At 36.2% G+C, this 25,657-nt stretch overlaps 1 protein-coding gene across 2 annotated transcripts in view; it reads left to right on the forward strand.

Annotated features, from left to right (window-relative positions):
• The window catches only part of IL1RAPL2 (interleukin 1 receptor accessory protein like 2), a 1,036,774-nt gene that overhangs the window by 37,358 nt on the left and 973,759 nt on the right, over positions 1 to 25,657 (forward strand). For both annotated transcript variants that reach the window (XM_058536431.1, XM_058536432.1), the window contains exon 2: positions 19,560 to 19,660. In XM_058536431.1, coding sequence (XP_058392414.1) covers positions 19,576 to 19,660 — 85 coding nt within the window. In that variant the 5' untranslated portion in view covers positions 19,560 to 19,575. The remainder of the gene's footprint in view (positions 1 to 19,559; positions 19,661 to 25,657) is intronic.

Consider the following 25,657-nt stretch of genomic DNA (forward strand, 5'->3'; position numbering starts at 1 on the left):
TTTTTCTCCCCAAAGCCCCAGTAGATAGTTGTATGTCGTAGTTGCACATCCTTCTAGTTGCTGTATGTGGGACGCGGCCTCAGCATGGCTGGAGAAGCGGTGCGTCAGTGCGCGCCTGGGATCCGAACCCCGGGCCGCCAGTAGCAGAGAGCACGCACCTAACAACTAAGCCACGGGGCTGGTCCCCATGTTTCTGTTTTAACATCAGATGATCATAATGTCAACAAAGACCACAAATACCAGTTTGCTTTTACTTATCCCTAATCACTTCCCTGAGTGTAAAAATTTTGGTAACTCAACTTGAAGACTATCCATTCCTATTGTGAAAAAGGAACTCCCAAAATATCACCATCTCTCCATGAGGGAACATAATAAGGCTGACTTGGTGAAGACTATGATGACCTGGTGCCATTTCAAGATGTCTCACGGCACCTAAAACCTAAAGGATCTGAAAAGAGAGCCTGGTGATGGACTTTAAATTAGAGGGACTCTGGGTTGAATGAGACCAGCACTTTCCCAACCTGCCTGGTAGGTTTAAAAGGACTAACTTTAAGAATGATGCATTTGACATATTATCTAGAACTATGATTTCAATGTTTAAACATATAGTTGAAAAGGGATAATTTTTATCCACTGATTTTCTATTATGATGTCAAATGATTTGACTGATTTTTAAATAGTTTTATTGAGATATAATTTATATAACATAAAATTCAGTGATTTAAAGTGTATAATTCAATAGTTTTTAGTATATTCAGAGTTGTGCAACAATTACCACTATCTAATCCCCTGACAACCACTGTTCTGCTTTCTTTTTCTATGAATTTGCGTATTCTGGACATTTCATATAAATGGAATCGTTCAATACTTGGTTTCTCGTGACTGGCTCCTTTCACTTGGTAGAATGTTTTCAACATTCATCTATATTGTAACATGTATCATTACTTCATTCCTTGTCATTGCCCAATAAGATTCCGTTGAATATCACCTTTTATTTATCCATTCATTGGTTGATGGACATTTGAAATGTTTCTACTTTTTGGCCATTATGAATAAGGCTGCTATAAATATTCCTATGTACGTTTTTGTGTGGACACATATTTTCAGTTCTTTTAAGTATATACATAGAAATGGAATTGCTGGGTCATGTGGTGATTCTATGTTTAATCTTTTAAGGAACTGCCAAACTGTTTTCCAAAGCAACTGTGCCATTTTACATTGCTACCAGTGATGTATGAATGTTCCAATTTCTCCACATTCTCACCAAAACTTGTTATTATGTCTTTAATTATAGGCATCCTGATGGATGTGAAGTGATATCTCATTGCAATTGCAATTTTCATTTTCCTAATGACCAATGATGTTGAACATCTTTTCATGTGGTTGTTAGCTATTTGTATATCCATTTGGAGAAATGTCTATTTAGAACTTTGCCAATTTTTAAATTGGGTTATTTGTGTTTTCATTTTTGAGTTGTAAGAGTTCTTTATATGTTCTAGGTACAATTCCCTTATCAGATATGTGATTTACAAATATTTTCTCCCATTATGAGGGTTGTCGTTTCACTTTCTTGATGGCATCATTTGTGGCACAAAGTTTTTAATTTTCATGAAATTCAATTTATCTATTTTTTTTGTTGCTTGTACTTTTTTTTATTGATGTCCTAATAGTTTATAACATTGTTAAATTTTGGTTGTACATTACTATTTGTCAGTCACCATATAAATGCCTCCCTTCACTCATTGTGCCCACCCCCCAATGCCCTTGCCCCTGGTAACCACCATACACTTTTCTCTGTCCATGTGTTGGTTTATATTCCACATATGAGTGAAATCATGCGATGCTTATCTTTTTCTCTCTGGGTTATTTCGCTTAACATAATACCCTCCAGGTCCATCCATGTTGTTGCAAATGGGATGATTTTGTCTTTTTTATGGCTGAGTAGTATTCTATCTTCTTTATCCAATCATCAGTCAAGGGACTCTTGGGTTGCTTCCACTTCTTGGCTATAGTGAATAGTGCTGCAATGAACATAGGGGTGCATAAGCCTCTTTGGATTGTTGATTTCAGGTTCATTGGATAGATTCCCAGTAGTGGCATAGCTGGATCATAGGGTATTTCTATTTTTAATTTTTTGAGGAATCTCCATACTGTTTTCCATAGATGCTGCACCAGTTTGCATTCCCACCAGCGGTGAATGAAGGTTCCCATTTCTCCGCAACCTCTCCAACATTTGTTGTTTTTTGTCTTGGTGATTATATTGTTGCTTGTACTTTTGATGTCATATCTAGGATGTTTTACCTAAACCAAAGAAATAAAGACTTACTCCTATATTTTATGCTAAGAATTTTACTGTTTTAGCTCTTACATTTATGTCTATCATCCACTTTGAGTTAATTTTTATATATGATGTGAGGTAGGGGTCTAAATTAATGCTTCTGCATGTGGCTACCCAGTTGTCCCCGCCTCATTTGTTGAAAAGACTATTATTTCCTTCACTGAATGGTAGCGGCACCCTTTTTAAAAATCAGTTCACCAAAAGTTTATATTCTGAACTTTCAATTCTGTCCATTGATCTGTATGTTATCCTTATCCCAGTACCACACAATCTTGATTACTGTAGTTTTGTAGTAAGTTTTGAAATTGGGAAGTATAAGTCTTCCAACTTTCTTTGTTTTCAAGGTTGTTTTGGCTATTCTGGGTCTGTTGCATTTTCATATAAATTTTAGAATCAACTTGTCAATTTCTGCAAAAAAAGAGGATCTGGGATCTTGCTAGGGATTGCATTAAATCTATACATCAATTTGGGGAATATTTCCATCCTAACAATATTAAGTGTTATGATCCATAAACATGGAATATCTTTCCCTTTAGGTGTTCTTTGATTTCTTTCAATAATATTTTGCAGTTTTCACAATATGAGTTTTGTAATTTAAAAAAATTTATTCCTAAGCATTTTCTTATTTTTGATGCTACTTTAAATATAATTGTTTTCTTAGTTCCTATTTCAGTTTATTCATTGCTAGTGTATAGAAATACCATTGAATTTTGTTTGTTGATCTTATATCTTGAAACCTTGCTGAACTTGCTGAATTAGTTCTATTAGTTGTTAGTTGGTACCTTAGGATTTTCTATATACATGATAATGTCAGCTGCAAATAGAGTTTTATTTTTTCCTTCCAATCTGGATAGTTTTCATAAATTTTCTTGTCTAATTGCCTGTTTATAACCTCTAATACAACGTTGAATAAAAATGGCGAGAGTGGACATCCTTGTCTTGTTCTTGATCTTAGGGGGAAAGATTTCAGTATTTCACCATTAAATATGATGTTACCTCTGGGTTTTTCATGGATGCCCTTTAGCACGCTGAAGAATTTCCCTTTTATTCCTAATTTCCTGAGTGTTTTTACCACGAAAGGATGTTGGATTTGTGAAATGTTTTTTCTGCTTCTACTGAGATGATTATGTGATTAATTTCCTTTATTTTGTTGAGATGGTGTATTACATGGATTGATTTTTAGATCTTAAACCAAGTTGGCATTCCTGGGACAAATCCCACTTGGCCATGGTTATAATCTGTTTTATATGTTGATCAATTCAGTTTGCCAGCATTTTTTTGAGATTTTTTTATCTATATTCATAAGAGATACAGGTCTGTAGTTTTCTTTTCATGTGATGTCTTTGTCTAATGCTGGTATCAGGGTAATATTGACCTAATAGAATATGTTGGGAAGTATTCCCTTCTCTGATATTATTTGAGAGAGTTTATGAATATTTGATATTAATTATTCTTTAAATGTTTGATAGAATTCAACTGTGAAACTATCTGGCCCTGGGATTTTCTTTCTGGGAGGTTTTTTGACTATTAATTCAATCTCTTTACTTATTATAGATCTATTCAGATTTTTACTTTTTCTTGGTCATTTTCAGTAGTTTGTGTCTTTCTGCAAATTTGGTCCTTTTATCAAAGTTTTATAATTTGTTGGCATACAGTTTTTCATAGTGTTCCTTTGTAATCATTTTTTTCCCTGGTAAGGTCAGTAGTGATGTTCCCTATTTGGTTTGACTGATTTTAAAAATACATATTAATTTAAAATGTTGCCTATTTTGGGGAATCATGTCAATAATGATGAATATAATATAAACTCTTACTGTATAATCCCATCACCCAAATATAAGGTAAATATAAACTATATTCCTTCCAGGGGGTGTGTGGGTATTTCTATGGTTAAGATTATGCTTCTCATTAATTTTATAGCCTGCTTTTCCCCCTAATGTCCTTCCCCCACAGCTTTATTGAGATGTAATTGACATATAACATTGTGTAAGTTTAAGGTGTACAATATATTGATTTGATACACTTATATATTTCAAAATGACTATCACCATAGCATTAGCTAATACCTCCATTCTGTCATATAATTACCCTTTCTTTTTTGTGGTGAGAACATTTAAGATCTACTCTCTTAGCAACTTTCAGGTATGTAATACAGTATTATTAGCTCTAATCACCATGCTGTACATTAGATCCCCAGAACTTGTTAACCTTATAACTGGAAGTTTGTACCCTTTGACCAATATCTCCCCATTTCCCTCACCCCCCAGCTCCTGGTAACCACGTCTTTACTCTCTGTTTTTTTGAATTCAGCGTTTTTAGATTCCACAAATAAGTAATATCATACAATATTTGTCTTTCTCTTTCAGACATTTCATTTAGCATAATGCCCTCATGATTCATTCATGTTGTTGCAAATGGCAGGATTACCTTCTTTTTCATGGCTGAATAATATTCCATTATATATGTGTGCGTATACACACACATATACATACGCACACACATATTCTTTATCCATTCATCTGTTGACGGACACTTAGGTTGCTTCCATATCTTGGCTATGGTGAATAATGCTACAATAAACATGGGGGTGCAGCTATCTCTTCAAGATCCTGTTTTCATTTCCTTTTATAGGCTGCTTTTCGAAACTTCACATAAGCATTTTGCCATGTTGTTAAAATCATTTTTAATAATATGCTTTTTTGTGTGTGTGTGAGGAAGATTAACCCTGAGCTAACATCTGTTGCCAATCCTCCTCTTTTTGCTGAGGAAGATTGGCCCTGGGCTAACATCCGTGCCCATCTTCTTCTACTTTATATGGGACGCCGCCTCAGCATGGCTTGACAAGCGGTGCATTGGTCCCCGCCCAGGATCTCAACTGGCAAACCCTGGGCCACCGAAGCAGAGCATGTGAACTTAATTGCTACGCCACTACAACGGCCCCTACTATTGTATGGATATAATATAATTTAATCTCTTCTATTTTTGAACTTTTAAATTGCTTTTTAAGTTTTGATATTATAAATCATACTGCAGTCTTTGTACATAAATCTTTTTACACATATCATTCTGCACTTACAGTTTTGTATTTTGGCTTCCCTTAGCATTCTGTCAAGAGCATTTCCCATATCATTAAAATTTTTTAACACCTAATTGTTAATTACTATATTCTATTCCACCATATGAATATGCCATAATTTATTTAATAAATCTCCTATTATTGGACATTTGGATTATTTCTAACTTTAGTAGTACAAATATGGCTGAGATGGACATAGTGCATAAATCTTTAGTTACATTTTGGATTATTTTATTAAGATATACTGGGTCAAAGGGTTTGAATTTTTGTTTTTGCCTGAAATTTTTCATTAAGGCAGAATTATTCCATCATAGAGACATACTGTAATTGATCTAACACTTGCTATATTTTTGGATATCTTATATTTTTGTTGTTAGGGATAATTCTAGAATAAAACATTGTGCTGAGTCTTTGACTGCATTATTTGAGATAGGTAATTTTTAAAGGTTATAATACAAATATAATAGCTAATTTGCTCTCCAGAAAATGAATGACAATTTGTATTCTCACTGCCAGTGTTTGAGAGTGTTTGTTCTACTTTAGGCTTTCTAACATTGAGGTAGGTTGTTATTTTAAAAATCATTGTTGATTTGATAGATGCTACCAGTGTTGATCAGCAAAAGGGGGATCAAAAAATAGGATATCAGTTGGGAGAAAGGGATACGTTTTTTTGAAAGGCCCTGTGTTCATTGCAGCGTTATTCACAATAGCCAAGACTTGGAAGCAACCTAAGTGCCCGTCAAGGGATGAATGGATAAAGAAGATGTGGTATATATACACAATGGAATACTACTCAGCCATAAGAAACGATGAAATCCAGCCATTTGTGACAACATGGATGGACACTGAGGGTATCATGCAAAGTGAAATAAGTCAGAAGGAGAAGGTCAAATACCATATGATTTCCCTCATTAAGTAGTACATAATAACAACAACAAACAAACACACAGAGACAGAGATTGGATTGGTGGTTACCAGAGGGGAAGGGGGGAGGGAGGAGGGCGAAAGGGATAATTCAGCACAAGTGTGTGGTGATGGGTTGTAGTTAGTATTTGGGTGGTGAACATGATGTAATCTATGCAGAAATAGAAGTATAATGATGTACACCTGAAATTTATACAATGTTATAAACCAATGTTACTGCAATAAACAAAAAATTAAAAACAAATAAATAAAATAAGGAAGATTAAAAAAATAAATAAATAAACTACAGGTGAAAAAAAAAAAAAGAAACAATTGGGATGATCCCAGGGTGTAGTTAGGCATTTGCAGGAAAGTTTTGGGCTATATTGAAAAGGTATGGGAACATCAGTGTCTGGAGACAAGATTTCCAGGTTAATAATCATGATGATGATAATTATTATTATAAAAAAGAAGTACTGTTTATTTATTGAACTAATCTCTAGGAGACTAAATTAAAATGCACATTACCAAGGATCAGTCTTTAACTTATTCCATTGACTCATTTTCAAGGACAATTTTGTCTGTTGAACCAGTTGATACCTGAGACCATAAAGAGGTTGAAAAAAGGAAGTTTTAAAAGGGAAAAACATCAACAATTATTTCTGCAGAAAAAGTAGAGTAGGGTTACCCAGTTGGAGGGTATGGGCAGATGCCTGGATTCATGCTTTGTGGTGGCAATGGACATGAGTTGTAGGACAGCAGGGTAAATTTTCCTCAATTCTGAAAACGAGGAGAGAAGAGGAGAAAAGGAGGTACTTATACTTTTATTTTGCCTAAGTGTTACTTCACAGTCTTGTAGCTATTGGCCAGTGAAGAGAAATTACTAAATCATTCATGCATTGCCTCCATATAAAATGTGATTCTGCTCTGCCCAAGACATGTGTGCCCATGCACACACGCACGCACGCACACACACACAGAGTTAGTCTGTCTGTACTTCTCACCCCATGACCTTGCCTACCTGGCAAACTTATGTTTATTCTCGAAGTGTCACCTCCTCTGAAAAACCTTTTCTGACTTCCCCAAGCAGAATTAATAACATTAACAGCACCAATAACAATAACTAACATGGACTGATGGCTGATTGTGTGTCTGATAACGGGTTAGGCATTTTATATGTATTATATATAATACAAACAACAACCTTATGAAGTAGGTACTACTATTACTACCATTTTCAGATAAGTAAATGGAAGGTCGGAGTGTATAGGTAATTCAGCCAAAGTCATATAGCTAATAAGAAGTGAAACTGGGGCTCAAAAGGCTACATTGCCCTACTTTACAGTGGTCAATAACCCAGATAAAGTATTATATGCACCCTTCCATCACTCAAAAGAAAAACCAACAACAAACCTGGTATGACACAGTATAGTAAATAATATTTTGTTTTACAGCTTACTTAATATGACAAAATATTCATTATTTTATAATTTTTCATGAGACACAATGTTTTTGTCATCCTTTTATAATTAAAAATATAGGAAACAATATTGTAGAAATAGGTGTTGTCATTTATCTAAACATAGAAGCACAAATTAGATGCATTGCACTATTAGAGGACAGTTCGTTGATATATTCTTTCTGACAGCTCCATGTTGTTTTCATTACTTGACATTTAAAGTTAGATACAGTGTCCTTGATACTGAATATTTCAAGAAGTTTAACCCCATTTTCCATCTGTCTGTCTGTCTGTCTATCTACGTATCTATAAACAGTCAACTGTCACTGCTGTTCCTAATAGACAAGAAAGAAATTTTACAAAATATAGGCTGCTTATTCTGCCTCCAATTGGCTCCTCACTATAGTAAAAGTTACTTACCTCACTGAACCTCAGATTCCCCATATTTTAAGCAAGGGTAATGAGGTTAAATTATTTCTTAAAATGCCATAAAACCTCAATTAGCTGCAGCATGGAAAAAAGGAAAGTGTAAAGATTAATGGGATTAGAAAAGTTAGTTGGTGTGGTAGTGAACTGAGAAGGTGCCCTTTTAGCTACTACTACTCAATTCTTGTTGAAAATCTTTTTGCAGTAAGTCATAGGAACAATGAAATTACAAGAATATTAGATATAGTCAAATGTGTTAATTAAAAACAAAAACTTGGGCTCTAGAAACTTAAATTGGTGAACTTAACATCCAGTGCTAGAAAAATCCTAGAATGAACTATTTAACTTTTGAAAAGGTATGTTCTTCCTCAAACCTCCTACCCTACCCTTTCTTCAAATAAACTTGCCAGCTGTTTCACAGAGAATGTAGAAGCCACAGAAGAGTAACTTCCCACTGCAAGATCTACACACTTATCCTACCTTCACCTATCATTTCTGCCTTCCTTCCATTTCTAATTGATGATCAAAAAATCCTCCTGTGTATAGCAAATCCTTCCACTTGAGCTTCAGAAACTTTTCCTTATCCATGCATTTTTTTAGGGTTCTTGCTCTGTAAATTAACCCTGTGTTTTCTTTTTATTCAACTATTCCCTTTATTCTGGCTCCTTTCCTTCAGCATTTAAAGCTTGTTTGAGTCTTTCTTACTCACTAAAAAAAATGTTCTGATATTATTCCCCAAAACCTATAACCCCAGTCTAATCAATCATGAGTCTAATCATTTATCTTTTAAATTTTATTGAGGTTGTATTGGGTTTTAACATTGTGTAATTTCAGGTATATATTATTATATTTCAGTTTCTGTATAGATTGTATCGTGTTCACCACGAATAGTCTAGTCTAGTTTTTATCTGTCACCATACACGTGTGCCCCTTTACCGCTTTCACCCTCCCCCTTTCCCCCTTCCCCTCTGGTAACCATTAATCTGTTCTCCTTGTCTACGTGTTTGTTTGTTTATCTTCCACATATGAGTGAAATCATAGGATAGTTGTCTTTCTCTGTCTAATGTATTTCACTTAGCATAATACCCTCAAGGTCCATCCATATTGTCACAAATGACACGATTTTGTCTTTTTTTATGGCTGAGTAATGCTCCATTGTGTATATGTATATCACATCTTCCTTATCCATTCATCCATTGATGGGCACTTGAGTTGTTTTCATGGGTAATTGAGTCAAAAACTAAAAAGCGTCCTTTATATGTAGCCAAGGAAGGGCTGTTCGTCAAGAGAAGACTGCCAAAAACAAATCAGTGGAGTAGCAGAGTTAGAACCAGACTGTATCAACTATCAACTGAAGAGTAAGTTGAAGGTAAGGAAGTAGAACAGTGAGTAAGTGGTCACAACTCTCACCAAGATTAGCTGTGATAGGAAAAAGAGAGGTAGGGAAGTTTATGGCATAGAGTCAGAGAAGGGTTTTTAAAAATAAACTGAGGAGGGCACGGGCTATCACAGCTAATCTTGGTGAGAGTTGTGACCACTTACTCACTGTTCTACTTCCTTACCTTCAACTTACTCTTCAGTTGATAGTTGATACAGTCTGGTTCTAACTCTGCTACTCCACTGATTTGTTTTTGGCAGTCTTCTCTTGGCTAACAGCCTTTCCTTGGCTCCATATAAAGGACATTTTTTAGTTTTTGACTCACTTGATTACCCAGTAGCATTTAACATAGTTGTCATTCTTGAAATATGTTATTCTCTTCGCTTCCCTCTTGGTTTTCCTTGTACCTCTCTTGTCACCTTTTTTCTCAGTCACTTTTGTAGACTTCTCTGAATCTGCCCATCTCTTAAATGTTGGTGTTTCTCAGGGCTCTATCCTTGGCCACCTTTTTATTATGCCTCTATCCTTTGGTAATTCAGCTACTTCTGTGACATTAAATACCATCTCTATGCTTAAGACTACCAAATATATATCCCCAAATCTCTTTCTCTAACTCCTCTCAGTATTTCCAATTTCCCACTGAACATCCATGTTTAGATGTACTATAGGCAACTCAATCTCTATGTGCTCTGACCATTGTTCACCTCTCCAGTGTCCACTCTCTCTTTTCCTCCTATCCAACACTCTATGGTTCTGCCACATTGAACTCGTTTCAGTTCAATGAATGTGCCATGCTCTCTCAGAACAACCTTCCCTATCATGTTCTAAGTTTTAGCTTAGAAGTCACTTTCTCTAGAAAGCCTTCTCTTTCTCCTAAATGTGGATTTGATTTCTCCCCTCTTTGCTCTCAAAACACTCTGTGTTTCTCCTCTCATTACATTTAAAACAGTTCATTGTTATTACCTCTTTAATTGTCTTTCTCTTCTACTAGACTGTGATCACACAGGAGGTAGATACCATACCTGTTGTGTTCCCATTTGTATTCCGATTGTAGGCACACAATAAATTCATCAAATGTATAAATTAATGGATCTTAGGATCAAGTCAGGCTAAACAAACCTGTTGTCTTCTTTTAGTTAGAGTTATTACACTGATATTTCCTCTGGAAGCCTGGTCTATCAAGTGAGTGATCTCTCATGACAAGATATGCCAAGATGGGCTAGTTAAATGGATTCTAGTAGAGTTAAATAGATTCATACCCAGTTGATCAATCAGATTAATGATCACTGTCAACATGTAGAGAGGTCTACAGTGGTAGTCCATAGGTCTCTGTTCCACGTCCTATCTTATTCAGAATTTTCTATTATTGACTTGATTCAAGGCAGAGACAGCAAGCTTATGAAATGTTCAGATGACACAAAGCTAGGTGGGAGAGTTAATAAAAATGAATAATAGCCTTATGATTTGAACTGGTCTTGATGATTTGGAATAATAGACTAAAACTAACATTGACATTTCATAGAGATTAATATAAAACTACAGAGTAGGATAAAAATGATTTAATTCATTCAACATTCAAGATGAATGGGTTGTATACGCTCTATGTTCTAGTCATTGGTGCTGGGGATGCAAAAAAGAATAAATCATAGTCCCTGCCCTTGAAATGGTTACATTCTAATGAGTATATTGAATCTAGATTGTGGTGCATAATAGTCTCATTACGTTTTGTATTCTCTATGTAGAGAATATTGTGTGCTGTTCTGAGTATCATATTAATTTTTATAACATTACACCCATAAAGTACAATATTTATCTCAATGTAAATTTTAAGTATTTCAATTGTATCAGCAAGGATAATTTAGATTATGCTGTTGTAACAACCCCCAAATCTTGGTGGTTTATAATCGCAAAGTTTTATTTCTCACTTATATAACATGTTGGCTGGGAGCTCTTCTCCACAACTTTTCATTTTGTGACGCAGAGTGATGGAGCAACCACTATCTTAAATATTACCATTCACTGTTGGCAGAGGGAAAGATAGTTGTAGAAGGCATCACATTCACAAATGAATGTTCTGGCCTGAGAGTGAAGCACAAGTGTGAGCAATGACTTTTACTAACAAGTAATTGGCCAGAACAAGTCACATGCCCCACTGAGCATGATGGGGCCAAGAAGTACAATCCTATAATATGCCTGAAGAGAAATAGGTATAAATATTTGGAGAATAGAATTAATGACCACCATGACTATATAGAGTAAAAAGTGAAATTTACCCTTCGACATTGGACTTTATCCCACTCCCCTCCTAAGAGTAAGTGTTAAAAATTTCAAACTTTTTTCTATAAATTTCCATACACAGACATGTACAGACGTACATAAATTTTTCCATTATATATGGGATCATATTTATTTTTTACATATTTTGTAGATCTACTCATATCTATACATAGCTCTCTGCCTCAGTCTCTTTAATAGCTGTATAGTATTCCATAGTATGGATATACCATATTTTATTCAACCACTCCTCTGTGGAAAGGTATTTTGTTTATTCCTAGATTTTGACCATTACAACACGTACTACATTGACCATCCTTGTACACGAATATATTTCTGTGCATACATATTTGGATTTCCAGATCTAGATTTTCTGGATATACATTTGGATTTTCTACTATAGATTCTTAGAAGAGGAATTCCTGAGCACTTTAAATTTTACTGAGTACTGCCAATTTACCTTCCAAAATGCTGTACAAACTAATAATCTCATAAACAGTGTATGAAAGTGTATATTACATTTTGAGACAGATACTGACAAACATTTTTATTGGAGGAAGAAAGAGTGGGATGATGAGGGATTTATAAACCACATAGAAATGAGTAACGATTGAAGAATTTTTGTGCAAACAGCTTGTAAGACCTTATTTCTAGATTTGCTAACTAAAGCAACCCTGAAAAAGAATGATCCCTCTTGCACATGACACTTCTGGTTACATCTTAATGGTCAGAATTCAATTACCTGTCCATATCCAGTTGCAAAGAAGGCTGTGAAATGAAGATTCCATTTTGGGGGACTACATACCAAGCCCAAAACTGAGGGCTCTATAATCACTACAAGAAAAAGAATAGTTTGAGAGAGTGTCAGTTTTTGCCGTGCCTCTGGAACTCTATAGTTGCTTATAACCAATTTTTTCCTCTATGTTTGCTTCTCTTTTTACCCTCTTTGTCTCTTCTGCTATCTCTCAGAAGTTCCTCTCCCATTATCCCTCTTATCTCTTTTCCCCCTCTTTCTTGATATATCAACTTTTTATGTCTCTATTTGTGTCTTTTGCTCTGTCTCTCTACTTCTCTATGTTTTCTCTATCTCTCCATTTCTCGTGTGTGTGTGTATTTTTTCTCTCTCCATCTGTTTCCTATCCGTCTCTCTATCTTTAGCTGTCTGTTTTCCTACTTCTGTATTTCTAGCTTTCTTGGCTTTAGTCTCCATGTCTCTTTCTTTCTACCTCCATTTCTAACTATTAGAACTAATAATAGAATGGGCTGCTACTTCATTCAGTTTTCATATGATAGGAAGTACTTGAGGACAGAGTAGATATAGCGATAGTGTAAAAAGGCTTTCTTGATTCGTTGATGGTTGGACTATATAACTTGAGGTCTTTTCCAAATTTGAGTCAAATTGAGAACCAACTTTCCTTACTTACTAAGTAGAATCTCATTAACATTTCCGCATCTTTGTTTTCTGATTGAAGGTCTAATAGGACCTCAGGGCTATCTCTATATGAATACCAGACTTCATTGTAGATGACTGTAGAATTAGAAGATACAAAAGTTTGAGATGTGTGTGTTGACTACAGAACTGCCTCTTAAAGTTAATTATCTTTATCTATAATACATCTGAGATATGTGTGTGGGCTGCGTGTCTGTGTGTTTGTAATCTCCAATTGGTTGGAGATTATATATATGACCAGCTGGTACAAATGATTAGAAAACATTGTAAATACCGAAATTGTCTCTGATGGCAAGAATGTATTAAGAAATGATATAATTGCATATTCTCTGCAACCTAGCTGATATATCTAGTTGGATCTTTTAATTGTATCAAAATATATTCATAAATTAAACATGTTTTGGTTTCTAGAGTCAAGAATATGCCGTACAGATACTTTAAAAAATTAACATGAGACAGGAACCTGACATACCTGGTACTTTTTAAAGGAGGAAAAAAGTAAAGTGGAGAAGGTAATTTACAAACTATACTTGAAACCATTCAAGCATAACATTATCATTACAATTATCTGTCAAAAGATTTAGTTCAATTACATTTTTAAAAACTCTTTTGTCAAGATGGCCCTACTCATATCAGGATTTGGTACTCGAAGGAGAGGAATACTAATGGCTTCATTAGCCATTGTGCCAGCATCTTTAGTCTTTAGAATTCCTCATGTGGCCTTTTCGGATTTTTACATGTTAACCTTAGAGAATCAGTAAACACAAAGCCTTCAGGCGGGTATGAACTTCAGGAATAAGAACCATTGCATATTTATATCCACAGTAGGGGGAAGACTGTTTTTGGGAAAAAAAGAGTAATTTCAAAATAATTGAATAGCAGCATAATTCCCATCATATAAAGTATTATACATGCTTCCATACACTTTCTTCACACAACAGTAAGTTGGTTGTAAAATCACCAAGAGGAAAAAGTTATAATGTAATAAACCTAAATTTCAGTGTAAGATTTCCAGGGGATAACCTGAGCTGCTTCTGACACTTTTAGTATTTAAACAGATGTGTGGAACCGTATGTTGGGAGCCCAGTGGTCACAGTACTGAGACATTCCTTGATTAATGATGATATTTTAGGCCGATTGCTGTTGCAGATAAACACTGCTGGGAGATGGATTGCGCTGGCCTTTCTGTTTGACTGTTTGAATTGGCGGTTTGGCAGATTTTCCCTTTCAATGGGAAGTCTGAATCACCTATTGAACATGCTACAAAACACTTTTCTTAGTCTATATTCCCTTAGCAATTAACATATACAGGTTGTTCTTCACTGTCTTGCACTTGACTAAGCACTCTAGTATGCATGCATAGCCACAGTTAGGTTACAGCTCCTTGAAGGCAAGGAGTGATCTTTTAAAATCTTAGACTTGGTTTATGACTCCCATAGCATCTAACTTCTAGGACAAAGTTATTTTAGTAGTGGTTAAGAGCTTGGGCTTTATAGTCAAACAGACCTAAATTCAAGTCTTTTTTTCCTTAATTTACTATTGTTGTGACCTTGGATAGGTCACAAGTGTCAGTTTCCTAAAAAGTAAAACGGGGATAATAACACCTCATAAGTTCATTGATAGGATAAAATACCATATAACAGTTTAGTGCAATGTCTGGCACACACAAAATTCACAATAAATTATTATTGCCATAAAAGATAATAGTTATTTTAAAAGTTTGTTGAATAAATGGACTCTCCTGTGGAAACAGGATGGGTAAATATATGGATTTAAAAACTTGATGTGTTCAGTTTTTTAATCCCCACTGATTTTAATTGACAAGAAGTGGAGTATATGAAATAATTCCGTAGTTAACATATTCAATTCCAATGATGATGTCACTAGTCAAGGTAAAACATTAAGTATTTCATTTCACAAATAATAAGACAGGGTCAATTAAATAGGGAAGTAGAAATATTTTGGGGTCAGTTATTTTCTACCCTTAATATCCCTGAATAGCAATTATAAAATATAGTTCTTATTTTGGGTGAAAATTATAATAACTACTGGGTAAAACAGGGTCTTTAAAAGGCTTTCTCAAATAATCTTTTATTTAATTTTGTCACCATTTATAAAATATTAGAATCCTTAAAATGATATTCTATCTTGGCAAATTACAGTCCTTACAAACTGTCAGCTGTCAGACAGAAATTGTGAAGGTACAATTATGGTCAGGATGGTTAAGGGTAAGGAGAACATGGCAGACTCCTAATATCTAAGCAGCAAAGTTGAGTAGGTAACTGAGTGAATACATCAAGAAGAGCTAAATCAGATGAGCCAATGTTCTTATCAAAGTCACTGGCATAATAAGATATAAGTTTTAAAAAGGGAGATGACAGGAGAGCTAGAGTGTGCCTGTGGTTCAGGAAAATTTTAAATAATAAGCCTTCTTTTTGCAGCATTGTTCACAATAGTCAAGACATCTAAGCAACCCAAGTGCCCATCAGTGGATGAATGGATAAAGAAGATGTGGTATACATATACAATGGAATACTACTCAGCCATAAAAAAGACAAAATTGTGCCATTTGTGACAACATGGATGGACCTTGAGGGTATTATGCTAAGTGAAATAAGTCAGACAGAGAAAGGCAAATATCGTATGATCTCACTCATAAATAGAAGATAAAAACAACAACAACAACAACAACAAACAAACACATAGATACAGAGAATGGATTGGTGGTTACCAGAGGGAAAGGGGGTAGGGCGTAGGGTGAAAGGGGTAAAGGGGCACGTATATATATGGTGATGGATAAAAACTAGACTATTTGTGGTGAACACAATGCAGTCTATACAGAAACTGATATATAATAATGTTGATATGTAGTAATGTGCACCTGAAATTACACAATGTTATAAGCCAATATGACCTCAATAAAATAATTTAAAAAATAGTAAGCCTTCTTTTGAAAGTCCAGAGCCTACATAATTTTCTGACCTGGAAATCGAACAAGTAGAGTCTATGTAAAACAAAGAATTTTGTGGAGTTCATAAGGGTCTTATCAGAGTCTTGGTTTGGGTTCTCCCAAAAGCAGACCCAGAGACAAGGATTTGGATACAAGTAGTTTATTTGGGAGGTTTTCCCAGGAAGTACTGCAAGGGCATAGCAAAGTCAGACTGGAAGGGAGGAAAAGCAAATAAAGAGCGTGTTGTTAATGAGCAGTTTACCACTCAATCCTACTGGCACATACCAAGGGGTGAGGGAGCTGGGGTATTTAGTCACCAACTCCCATCATTGACTGAGAGTCACTCATGGGGTGTTAACAACCTGGAACTTCAGTCTGCCTCCTATGCTGCTCAAGCTGCTTTTGCAAATAGAGAAGCCCCTCTGGCAGAGGAAAGAAGGAATACTTCTGCAGATGACTTTTGGAGTGGGACAAGAGGATATGGGCAGGTACTAACAGTGTCCGCTACAGCAGGAGACAGGGCACATCTCAGATTTTGATAATCATAAATTGGATAAGAGATATTCTATCTCAAAGAAATGGGTAACGAAAAAAAAACACTGAAAGCTGTCATTTATTTGTATTACTCGAACCCTTGATATGATGTTATCTACATTGATATTCTTCTTTTATTCATTAAAATATTTATTGATAACTATTATGTGTCAAGCTCTATGCTAGATGCTGAGGATACAACAGTTAATGACTAAGTGTCCTCTTGAAGCCTACATTCTAGTGGTCAAGGAGTGGGCAAAAATAACCAAGCTAATATATGTAAATTATTTGATACGAGTTTCAACTCATTGAAGTATAAACATGAAATATTTTTCCCAACAATTGCTACCTATTGTGCTCTAGTGTACTTACCTTTTTCCACTGGGAGAAGGGACAATGATAAACATTTCCATCTGATTCTATAACTTTTCAGCTGTTTTCAGAATTTCATTCTGATTTTAAAGCCTCTGTCTTTACTTACTCCAAGCTCCCATCTGATTCAAATATTGTCTCTTCCTTTTATTTCAAACCGATGAGACACGTGGCTCTAGTGGCTAGGAATTTGGCGGGTGCATGGTAGGTTTTCACACGACTCCCCTTCTTCCTCCTCTTTCCCCTGTGCTTTCTCTTTTAGTGTTGCATTGGGAGAGGAATGGCTGAGGGAAAGGAAGAGGGAAAGACATGCTTGTAACTGCCTGTGTCTTCTCCTTGGTTGGTCATAGTTATTCTTCTAGCTGTCTATGGGCACTGTATAAACAGGTAGTTGTTATAACAGGCCTGATGATGAGATGCTCCCCCCAGTATCTCCTCTGGGCATTGGAAGTCCCTTACAAGATTTGATTACTTCTTTCCTCAGAACCTCAGCAAGTGGCATCATGCCATCTTCCTCTCGGGTGTACTCCTCTTGCCCCATGTTGCAAAGTCTCTGGCAAGAGTCATCTGTTTACTCAGTCCATGGTGGATCTTTAGTAATATGCCAAATTTGCCTTCCGTGCTTCTTGGGACCTAGAAATTTGGTGTGTGTTGGGGGTGGGTAGGGATTCATCCTGGTCCCCTTGTCATCTGAAAATATCCAACACACCATCACTCCCCAGGGTTCTTTATCCCTGCTCCAGTGGTGCAGGGGGAGTCCAGCATGTCAACTGGGAAAGGAAAGTCTATCTTCATTATCAAAAGGTGACCTTCTCCTCCTTCCCAGGCCTCTTTGTTTATTTGCAAAGTGGAGGTGGGATGATAAGTCACTAGCTGCATTGGATAGCTGAACCGATGGCCTCAGACAGCAAACTCTGGAAGTTTTCTGAATTTAGGATATTAGGTGGATCTTTGAGATCGCTTCTGGGAGAAGAGGATCCCACCCAACACTTGATATCATCCTGTTACTCTTACATTCTGGGTAAGGTTCTGCACCTTTAGGTACAAACCAATTATTCAGAAAACAAATCTTTATATTGAATTCTGGATCTTGAAATGTTATCCAGAGACTGTTCTTGCCTTTCCACTCAAATTTTCTTCCATCCGTTATTTCAGGGATTGCTGCAGTTTCATTCTCATGGTCCCCGTTGCCTTTTTTTTTTTTTTTCGGTGAGGAAGATTGGCCCTAAGCTATCATCTGTTGCCAATCTTCCTCTTTTTGCTTGAGGAAGATTGTCTTTGAGCTAACATCTGTGCCAATCTTCCTCTATTTTGTATGTGGGATGCCACCACAGCATGGCTTGATGAGCGGTGTGTAGGTCCATGCCCAGGATCCAGGCCCGCAAACCCCAGGATGCCAAAGCAGAGTATGTGAACTTAACCACCACTGGGCATCCCCTTCCCTTTGCCATTTTTATACCTTGAGTTTATGATGAGCCCCATGTACCTCTGTGGTGCTTATATTCTGATTCTTAAAGGATCCTAGATGAGTCCTCATATAGGTAACAAATTTACTGAAAAATCTTAATTCATTGGGGACAAACACTTAAAAATAGGATTATTTTCCCCCCAGATGCTTACTGGTGGTGCTTTAGTCAACCTCTTTCCCTGTTATGGGGGGATGGGAGGTGGGCTTAACAATATTTCAGTCCAATTTGATACTTTTTTTTTAGTTATTTTGGTTTTGGAACAGGTTCATTCCAATTGTTTAAGATTCAGTACTGTTGATTTTAAAATGTCAGTGTCAAAGTTGAATAAAAACTCTTCCTGTCACATAAATAAGCAATATAACTGTAAGTGCTGATCAGTCTTATGAATAAAACAAGCCAGGAGGTGAGCTAGAGAATGACAGAGTGAGACTTGAAGATAGTGTTCAGGGAAGGCCTTTATATGGGCCTGAGAACTGCAGGATGTTAAGGAAGGAACTGCAGGAAGAGTGGGGAGGAGTATCCCAGGAGGAGCACAAAGTCAAAGGCCATGTGGAGGAAATGACCTTGGCACGTTTCAGGGACGAATAAAATGTCCATAGTGGCTGGAGCATAGCCAACAAGGAGGAAGGGGTGAAATAAGATCAAGGAGGCAGCCAGAGGCCCACCTGCAGGCCCTTGAAGGCTAAAGGAAGGAGTTCAGATTTTGGTCTAAATCTCGTGGGAAGCCATTGAAAAGTTTTAAGTAGGGAACTTTGACATGATTCAATTGTGAACTTTCATGTTTTCTTCCATCTGCATAAAACAAAGCCAAGAGTCACCAGAATGTCATTGTCTCTATAATGTGTCTTGGAGATATGTGAAATTATAGCTGCCGTTTTGTTGAGGCCAAGATCTGTGATTCAAACTTCATATCCTTTTTTAACTTTTCAGCTGCCAAGGAAAGTGAATGATGAAGCCACCGTTTCTTTTGGCCCTTGTGGTCTGTTCTGTAGTCAGCACAAACTTGAAGATGGTGTCAAAGAGAAATTCTGGTAAGTTGCTGGCAACTTCTCACTATTTGGTAAAAATGTGTGATTTTTGTGAGCATCCAGAGAGCATCTGTGCCTTTAACTATGAATATATTTAAACAGAAGTGCTTGTGTTCCAGCTATGTTGGAAAGTAGCCAAAATAAAAATGAAATTTTAGCCTACCACTGAGAAAATGTTGGGAAACCAGTGGCGTTTCGTTCAACTTCACTGGCAGTATACTCTCAGTGGACAATACAATGTTAAAGCCCTACTTAGGCTTGGTTACATTCGCTAGTGAATATACACCAGGGAGCAAACATTTGCAAATGACAAGACACGAAACCTTTAAAATATATATATCCTTTGCCTCCTAATTGAGTGTGCAGCATTACAGTTTAAATGAAAGCTTTTGACAAATATCAGTGAGCTTTAGTTCCTCACATCTTCACATTTGTACTGAATCCCTAACAGGCAGAAGTTTAAAGCTTCTGAGTTCAGAAATATTAACTAATTGCCTGAAGAGAAATTTCTTGAGAAGAAATTTCTATTCTTAGAACATGGTGGTCTGGCAGGCAGCCATGATTGTACTAAAAGATTAGCTGTCGCTAGTAGATACCCCAATCAAAGCTTAATCATTGTTTAATAACACTTGGATATATATGCCTTTCAGTTTTGATTATGCATTCTAGCTGTAATTACAAACCATGCATGAGATTTTAAAAATTGATTTTCCGTCTGTAATCATTCCAGTAAGACATTGAGGAATATATTATTATATGGACACAAAAGACTATGATGGGGCTTTCTGCTGGCTTGTAATTCAGTTATTTCCTAGAATTAAATGTATGCTCTTTACTTTGTCATTACATATAAAACCCAGGCAATAAAGTGCATGCCTATTTTTCAAAACAATAAACACTAACTGGAGCTTGGAGTTTGGTTAATGTTTGTTTTCTGAGGCGAGAATACTTGCTAATTGAAGTAGCTAAAGAATAGTATTGTTCTTCAATTGATAGTATATTAATATGTCTTTCACAAAAGTGAGTCACGGGTTATAAAATAGAGCAACACTGCTGAAGTCATCCAAAGGATTCTGGAATGGTAAAGGTAGGGCAATATATTGGCCTTCTCTCCCCGTAAAGACTCATGTATGTATTTAACAAATTTTTGCATATTATGACTCTCTTTCAGCTATATTTGTGTGTGACATTTTACCTATAATATCTCCAAGTTGGCATATTTTACATGGTTGCCTTTCCTTGCCTTACTTCTGAAGTCACATTTTCACTTTCAATCTTGGTTCAGGTTGATTATTGCTGAAATAAAATACTTGGAGATATTACTTACCAACAAATGTTACATTGGACCAGATCCTGTTTTCCTCACTTGGTTATGTCATAATGTCTGTAGTGGAGTCTGAAATGAAAAAAAAAAATTGAGAATTTAAAAAACCATCTATATTATGGTAGCTTAATTCAAGTAGAATTCAAAGTAAAAAATGAAAACAAGTTGCTACCTATGTATTCTGTCTTGGTGTTTTTTTTTTTTTTTGCATATGATTTATGAGGAGAGAGGCTGTTAAAAAATGTGTATACATAGAGGAAGTTAACATTTACACAGAGATGCCCTTTCAAGATCAATTCTTTAATGCTTTGCCCCTTTACTCTTTACTTATCAAGTGTGAGGCTGTTTGTGGCTTACTAGGGGTTCTTAGCTTTGTCTTCTTAGTATAGCCCAAGTTGTGTCAAATCTGCAGTGAGGTTTATTGAAGGAACACTACCCAAAATGATATTCCCCTTGGAGTCAATGTGGTTTAATGGTTTCAGGCTCCCCTCCCCTATCCATTTACCCTCAGCTACCTCCTAGGACTGTTGTAATTATAATAGTGGAGCTAAACTTTTCCTACAGGTCTGGGCACTGGAGATGGTTTGAATGCAGTTGGTCTTTTTTCTTACGCCATCTTGTTTTTATTTACAGTGTATATGGAGTAGGCAGGGAAGACTAATAGGTTGATGTTGGTTTGTTCATGTCTGTGTATGTGGTGTTTGTTTTTTATTTCACAATACAGCAACAAAAATTAAGCATGGGATGAATAAAGATATCCTAAGTTGCCCAAAGCTGATGAAAATGGGGGTACTTTGGAGCAGTTCTTTTTACTCATCCTTTCTATTTACCCATTCTTATGATAACCACCTTCCCAGCCCCTAAACTTCTGTTAATATTATTATTTTCTGTAGAAAATAGAGTTATTCGCACTCTCATTATGATAGTCTTATTTGACTTGGCCTTATTTTTTGAAGAACATTAAAAATCTCTTTGGCAAATCTGTAGTACAAAATTTTGTTTCATGCAATCTGTGAGGTCCTTTGCCCTTTGCCAGTTAAAGAGATCTGGATTCATGCTTGCATAGTTCTTCTTGGAATCACCAATGGGACTCAGAACTTTTATTTTTCTCCCCTCCTTCCCTTCCCCCAAGTTGAAAAATGAAGAATGATTGTGCCCTTTACTCATTAACATTTATAACTGTTTAGTGCCAGATGTGAAGCCAGTTATAGTGATTTTTGTGCAGTTCATTCTGGACAGGGATCCCTTTCAGTAAGATCCCTGCAACTACTGATGCCAAGGGCCTCCCTTATGTACAAGACAGAGGACCAAGGGATGGAAATTTCTTCTTCTGCACTTGTCAATCAAGGAAAAGATTAAAAGACTCAAGTCCTTTTTTTTTTTTTTTTTAAATTCTAGCCTGGGCACATATTGAAACAAACCTTCTGATTTCCAGTAGTATACAATTTTTAGAGGTCACAGCACAGGTTATGTTTCTAGGTAATGCCCATTCACACTGGCTTGGGAAGCAGCAAAGATGGCTCTGAGATTGCATCTAGGGCCTGCTTGCATTAGAACATACTAAAATGCACAGCATCTAATTTTAAAGACTATAGCTGATTGGTCAAGTGTGGGCTTCTCATCATCTTCACAGAATACTCATGAGGTCCTTCAACATTGGCATTCTGTAAGTTTAGGACTAAATAGATAAGGCAATTTAGGAAGTTTACTCTTAAAAATATGTTTGCTTTACTTAAAGGTGTCATTCTTTATGGCAGGGAATTGGCTAATATCTTGACAAAGGCTAGTGGCAGAAATGCCCAGTAGAGGACACACATATCTAAAACTAATTTTTAATAGGATGGGTGGGAGAAATAACTCTCCCTCAAGAAGAGATCACTCAAGGGCTTCTATTTAGCTATTTCTTTTTACCTAAAAACTTATGTCTCCAGAGTATACATGGACTTTATTTTGGGGAAACATTAAACTGTCCCCTTTGCTTTTCTCTGACTTTAGCTGCTGCAGGAAAATGTGAGCTGTGTTATGCAGTTGTTGGTATTCATCTCTCCTAGCCTGAATCTCCATATCAGAGGGGAAAGGAATAGGGTGAGCAGTTTGATGAGAGGGTGTGTTTGATTCTGAACCCAAATTGGGTCATCTTGCAGTCAGTACATCTGGAGGATGACCATAACAAAGCAACTTCTCAGTCATCTGGTGTTGGAAGGAAAATTGCAGAGCTACCAAAATATCTTAATCAGCTGGAAAAATGTAGTCCCTAGTGGTAAAGAGGATGTGAAGGCCTGCTGGCACACAGTGGATACTTATAGATACATTTTGGGTTGACTTAAACCAAACCATTCAATTCCATATAATGAGAATGAGGCTTTACATGAGGCTTTGGCTTAGAGGTTTATAGAATTATGGAATTTTCTGATTGTTGATGAGAGGGTAACAGTTTGTTCTCACTGGAAATTTTTTGGTTTTAGAATTTCCAGTCAGATGACTGAGGAAGACCATAAAGGCAGAAATATAGCCTATGTGAGTCTACATTTCTGGCAAAAGCTAGAAAGAGTCATCTCTCAAACAACTTCCAAGTGTAAACAAAGTAACTTTCCTTGTGAAATTGATTGTTGTATAAATAAAAATAAAATGAAGTATCATGCTTTGATTTCTTAAAAAGGAGACAAAATGTTTTATTTTAAAATGGTGATCAGAAGTAATGTTGCTTGAGGATATTCCCTGTGCCTTTAGCTGTGGAATGCAAGAGCACTAGATTAGAAGTTAGATCAACAAGGAGCTATTGAAATCTTATCTCCTAAATTCATTCTAATGAGCTAAGATCAAGGAGAAAAATACTTTTCCATGATCTTTTCTTTAATTGAAAGGGATAATCTGAGACTTGATACTTTCATCTCTCTGACTAGGGTGACTTTCTTGGAAGAAACCTGATCTTGAAAGGAGGAGAAAGTGGTACTAGAATATTGGCTTGGTCGTTGGAAGTGGTATAGGACTGGTATTCAAGTTTGGAGAGGACAAAGTTGACAGCAAGTAAAGAGTAGGCAAGGATGAGAGAGATCTGTCAGAAAAAACTCATCACCAGAATCAAGCTGAATGAAACTCATACTTATTGAAGAAGTTGAAGAGCAAATAATTTTAAGACTCTCAGTCACTAAATTTTATATGGCCAAAGGCATAGCCAGCTGTGAAATACTTGTAGAACTCTTACTGTATGTGCAACATACAGTTGTGGAATGTGCAACATTCCACTAGTTCTTTGGTGGGGGAAAGGGAGAGAGAAAATAAATCAAAACTCTCTTGTTCATTAATACTTAATCTTATTGGGATAAATGAATGACTAAGCAGATTATGCTAACCTGATGGAACACTATATAGCTATTAAAATGACCAGTATTTAGATTATATCCATACACAGAAAAGTGAATATAAAACAATACATGTTAAGCAAAAAAAAAAAAAAAACCCAACCCAGAACATAATGACACATGATGTTAAAAATATGTATTTACACTAGTCAAAATTGAAAAAGAATTTTGAATGATGTTTACCATTTATAGTTAAAGGATTTTTTTCTACCAAGTTGCTTAAATGTATGATCAAAAATAAGAGATCTAGCTAACTAGGAGGAAACTGTCTTACTGGGGATGCTTCACATATGCAACTCCTGCAGAATAACACAAGAGAATCTGATTCAATATTAAACTTGCACAGCACAGGCCTCCAAAGCCATGGGAGTCAGAGAAGGGCAAGATCAGTAGTGGGCATTGTATAGAAGATGAGGGGCTTGAGGCAAGCCTTGACAGTGAGTAGGACCAGAGTGAGCTGGGATGAAGTAGGAAGACATTCAAGGTAAAGAACACAGTGTTAAGTGAATGGATGGAGATAGTACAGAGTATGGCACGTGTGTCTAGGGAGAGGTGTAAGTCAGCAAGCGGGAAGCAGTTGAAGTTGGCTAAGCAAGCCAAGCCAAGCTAAAAGATAAAGGCTCCTGAGTCCTGGTTAGAGTAGTGTAGATTAGCAGATTTTATTTTTCAGGAGAATAGTGATGAAGGATGACTCTTGCAGTAATCTTCAGTGTCAACTGCAAAGGGTAGCCAGGTGAGGGAGAAGTCTAAAATGATTCCCATGTGGGAAACCAGACCTTGACTGGAGAATTTTACTATGGGACAGATAGGAATTGGTTTATTTTTGTATTTTGTTAGCTTTTTGTTTTGAAACATTTCAAACCCACGGAAAAGTTAGACGGATAGTACAATGGCCACCCATATACTCTTCACCTGTATTCACCAGTTAACATTTTGTTACATTTGTTTTCTCTCCTCCCAATCTCTGTCTGTCTCCCTTGCACTTTCCATCTTCTTCTCCCTCTTGCTCCCTGTTGCTCTTTTTCACCACTGAGTAAGATGTTAGCTATAGATTTTTTTGTAGGCGTTCTTTAAGAGATTGAGGAATTTCCCTTTTTTTTCCTAGTTTGCTGAGATTTTTTTAAATTATGAATTTGTACTGAATTTTCTCAAATGCTTTTTCTGCATCTATTAACATGATCAGATGATTTTTCTCCTTTATTGTGTTAATGTGGTGAGTTACATGGATTGATTTTCAAATGTTGAGCCAGCCCTGCTAGAAGAGGTAAACCCTTCTTAGTCATAATGTATTATTCATCTTATATATTGCGGGAT

Source organism: Diceros bicornis, chromosome X (assembly GCF_020826845.1).
Source record: "Diceros bicornis minor isolate mBicDic1 chromosome X, mDicBic1.mat.cur, whole genome shotgun sequence".
In the NCBI taxonomy this organism is placed as follows: domain Eukaryota; kingdom Metazoa; phylum Chordata; class Mammalia; order Perissodactyla; family Rhinocerotidae; genus Diceros; species Diceros bicornis.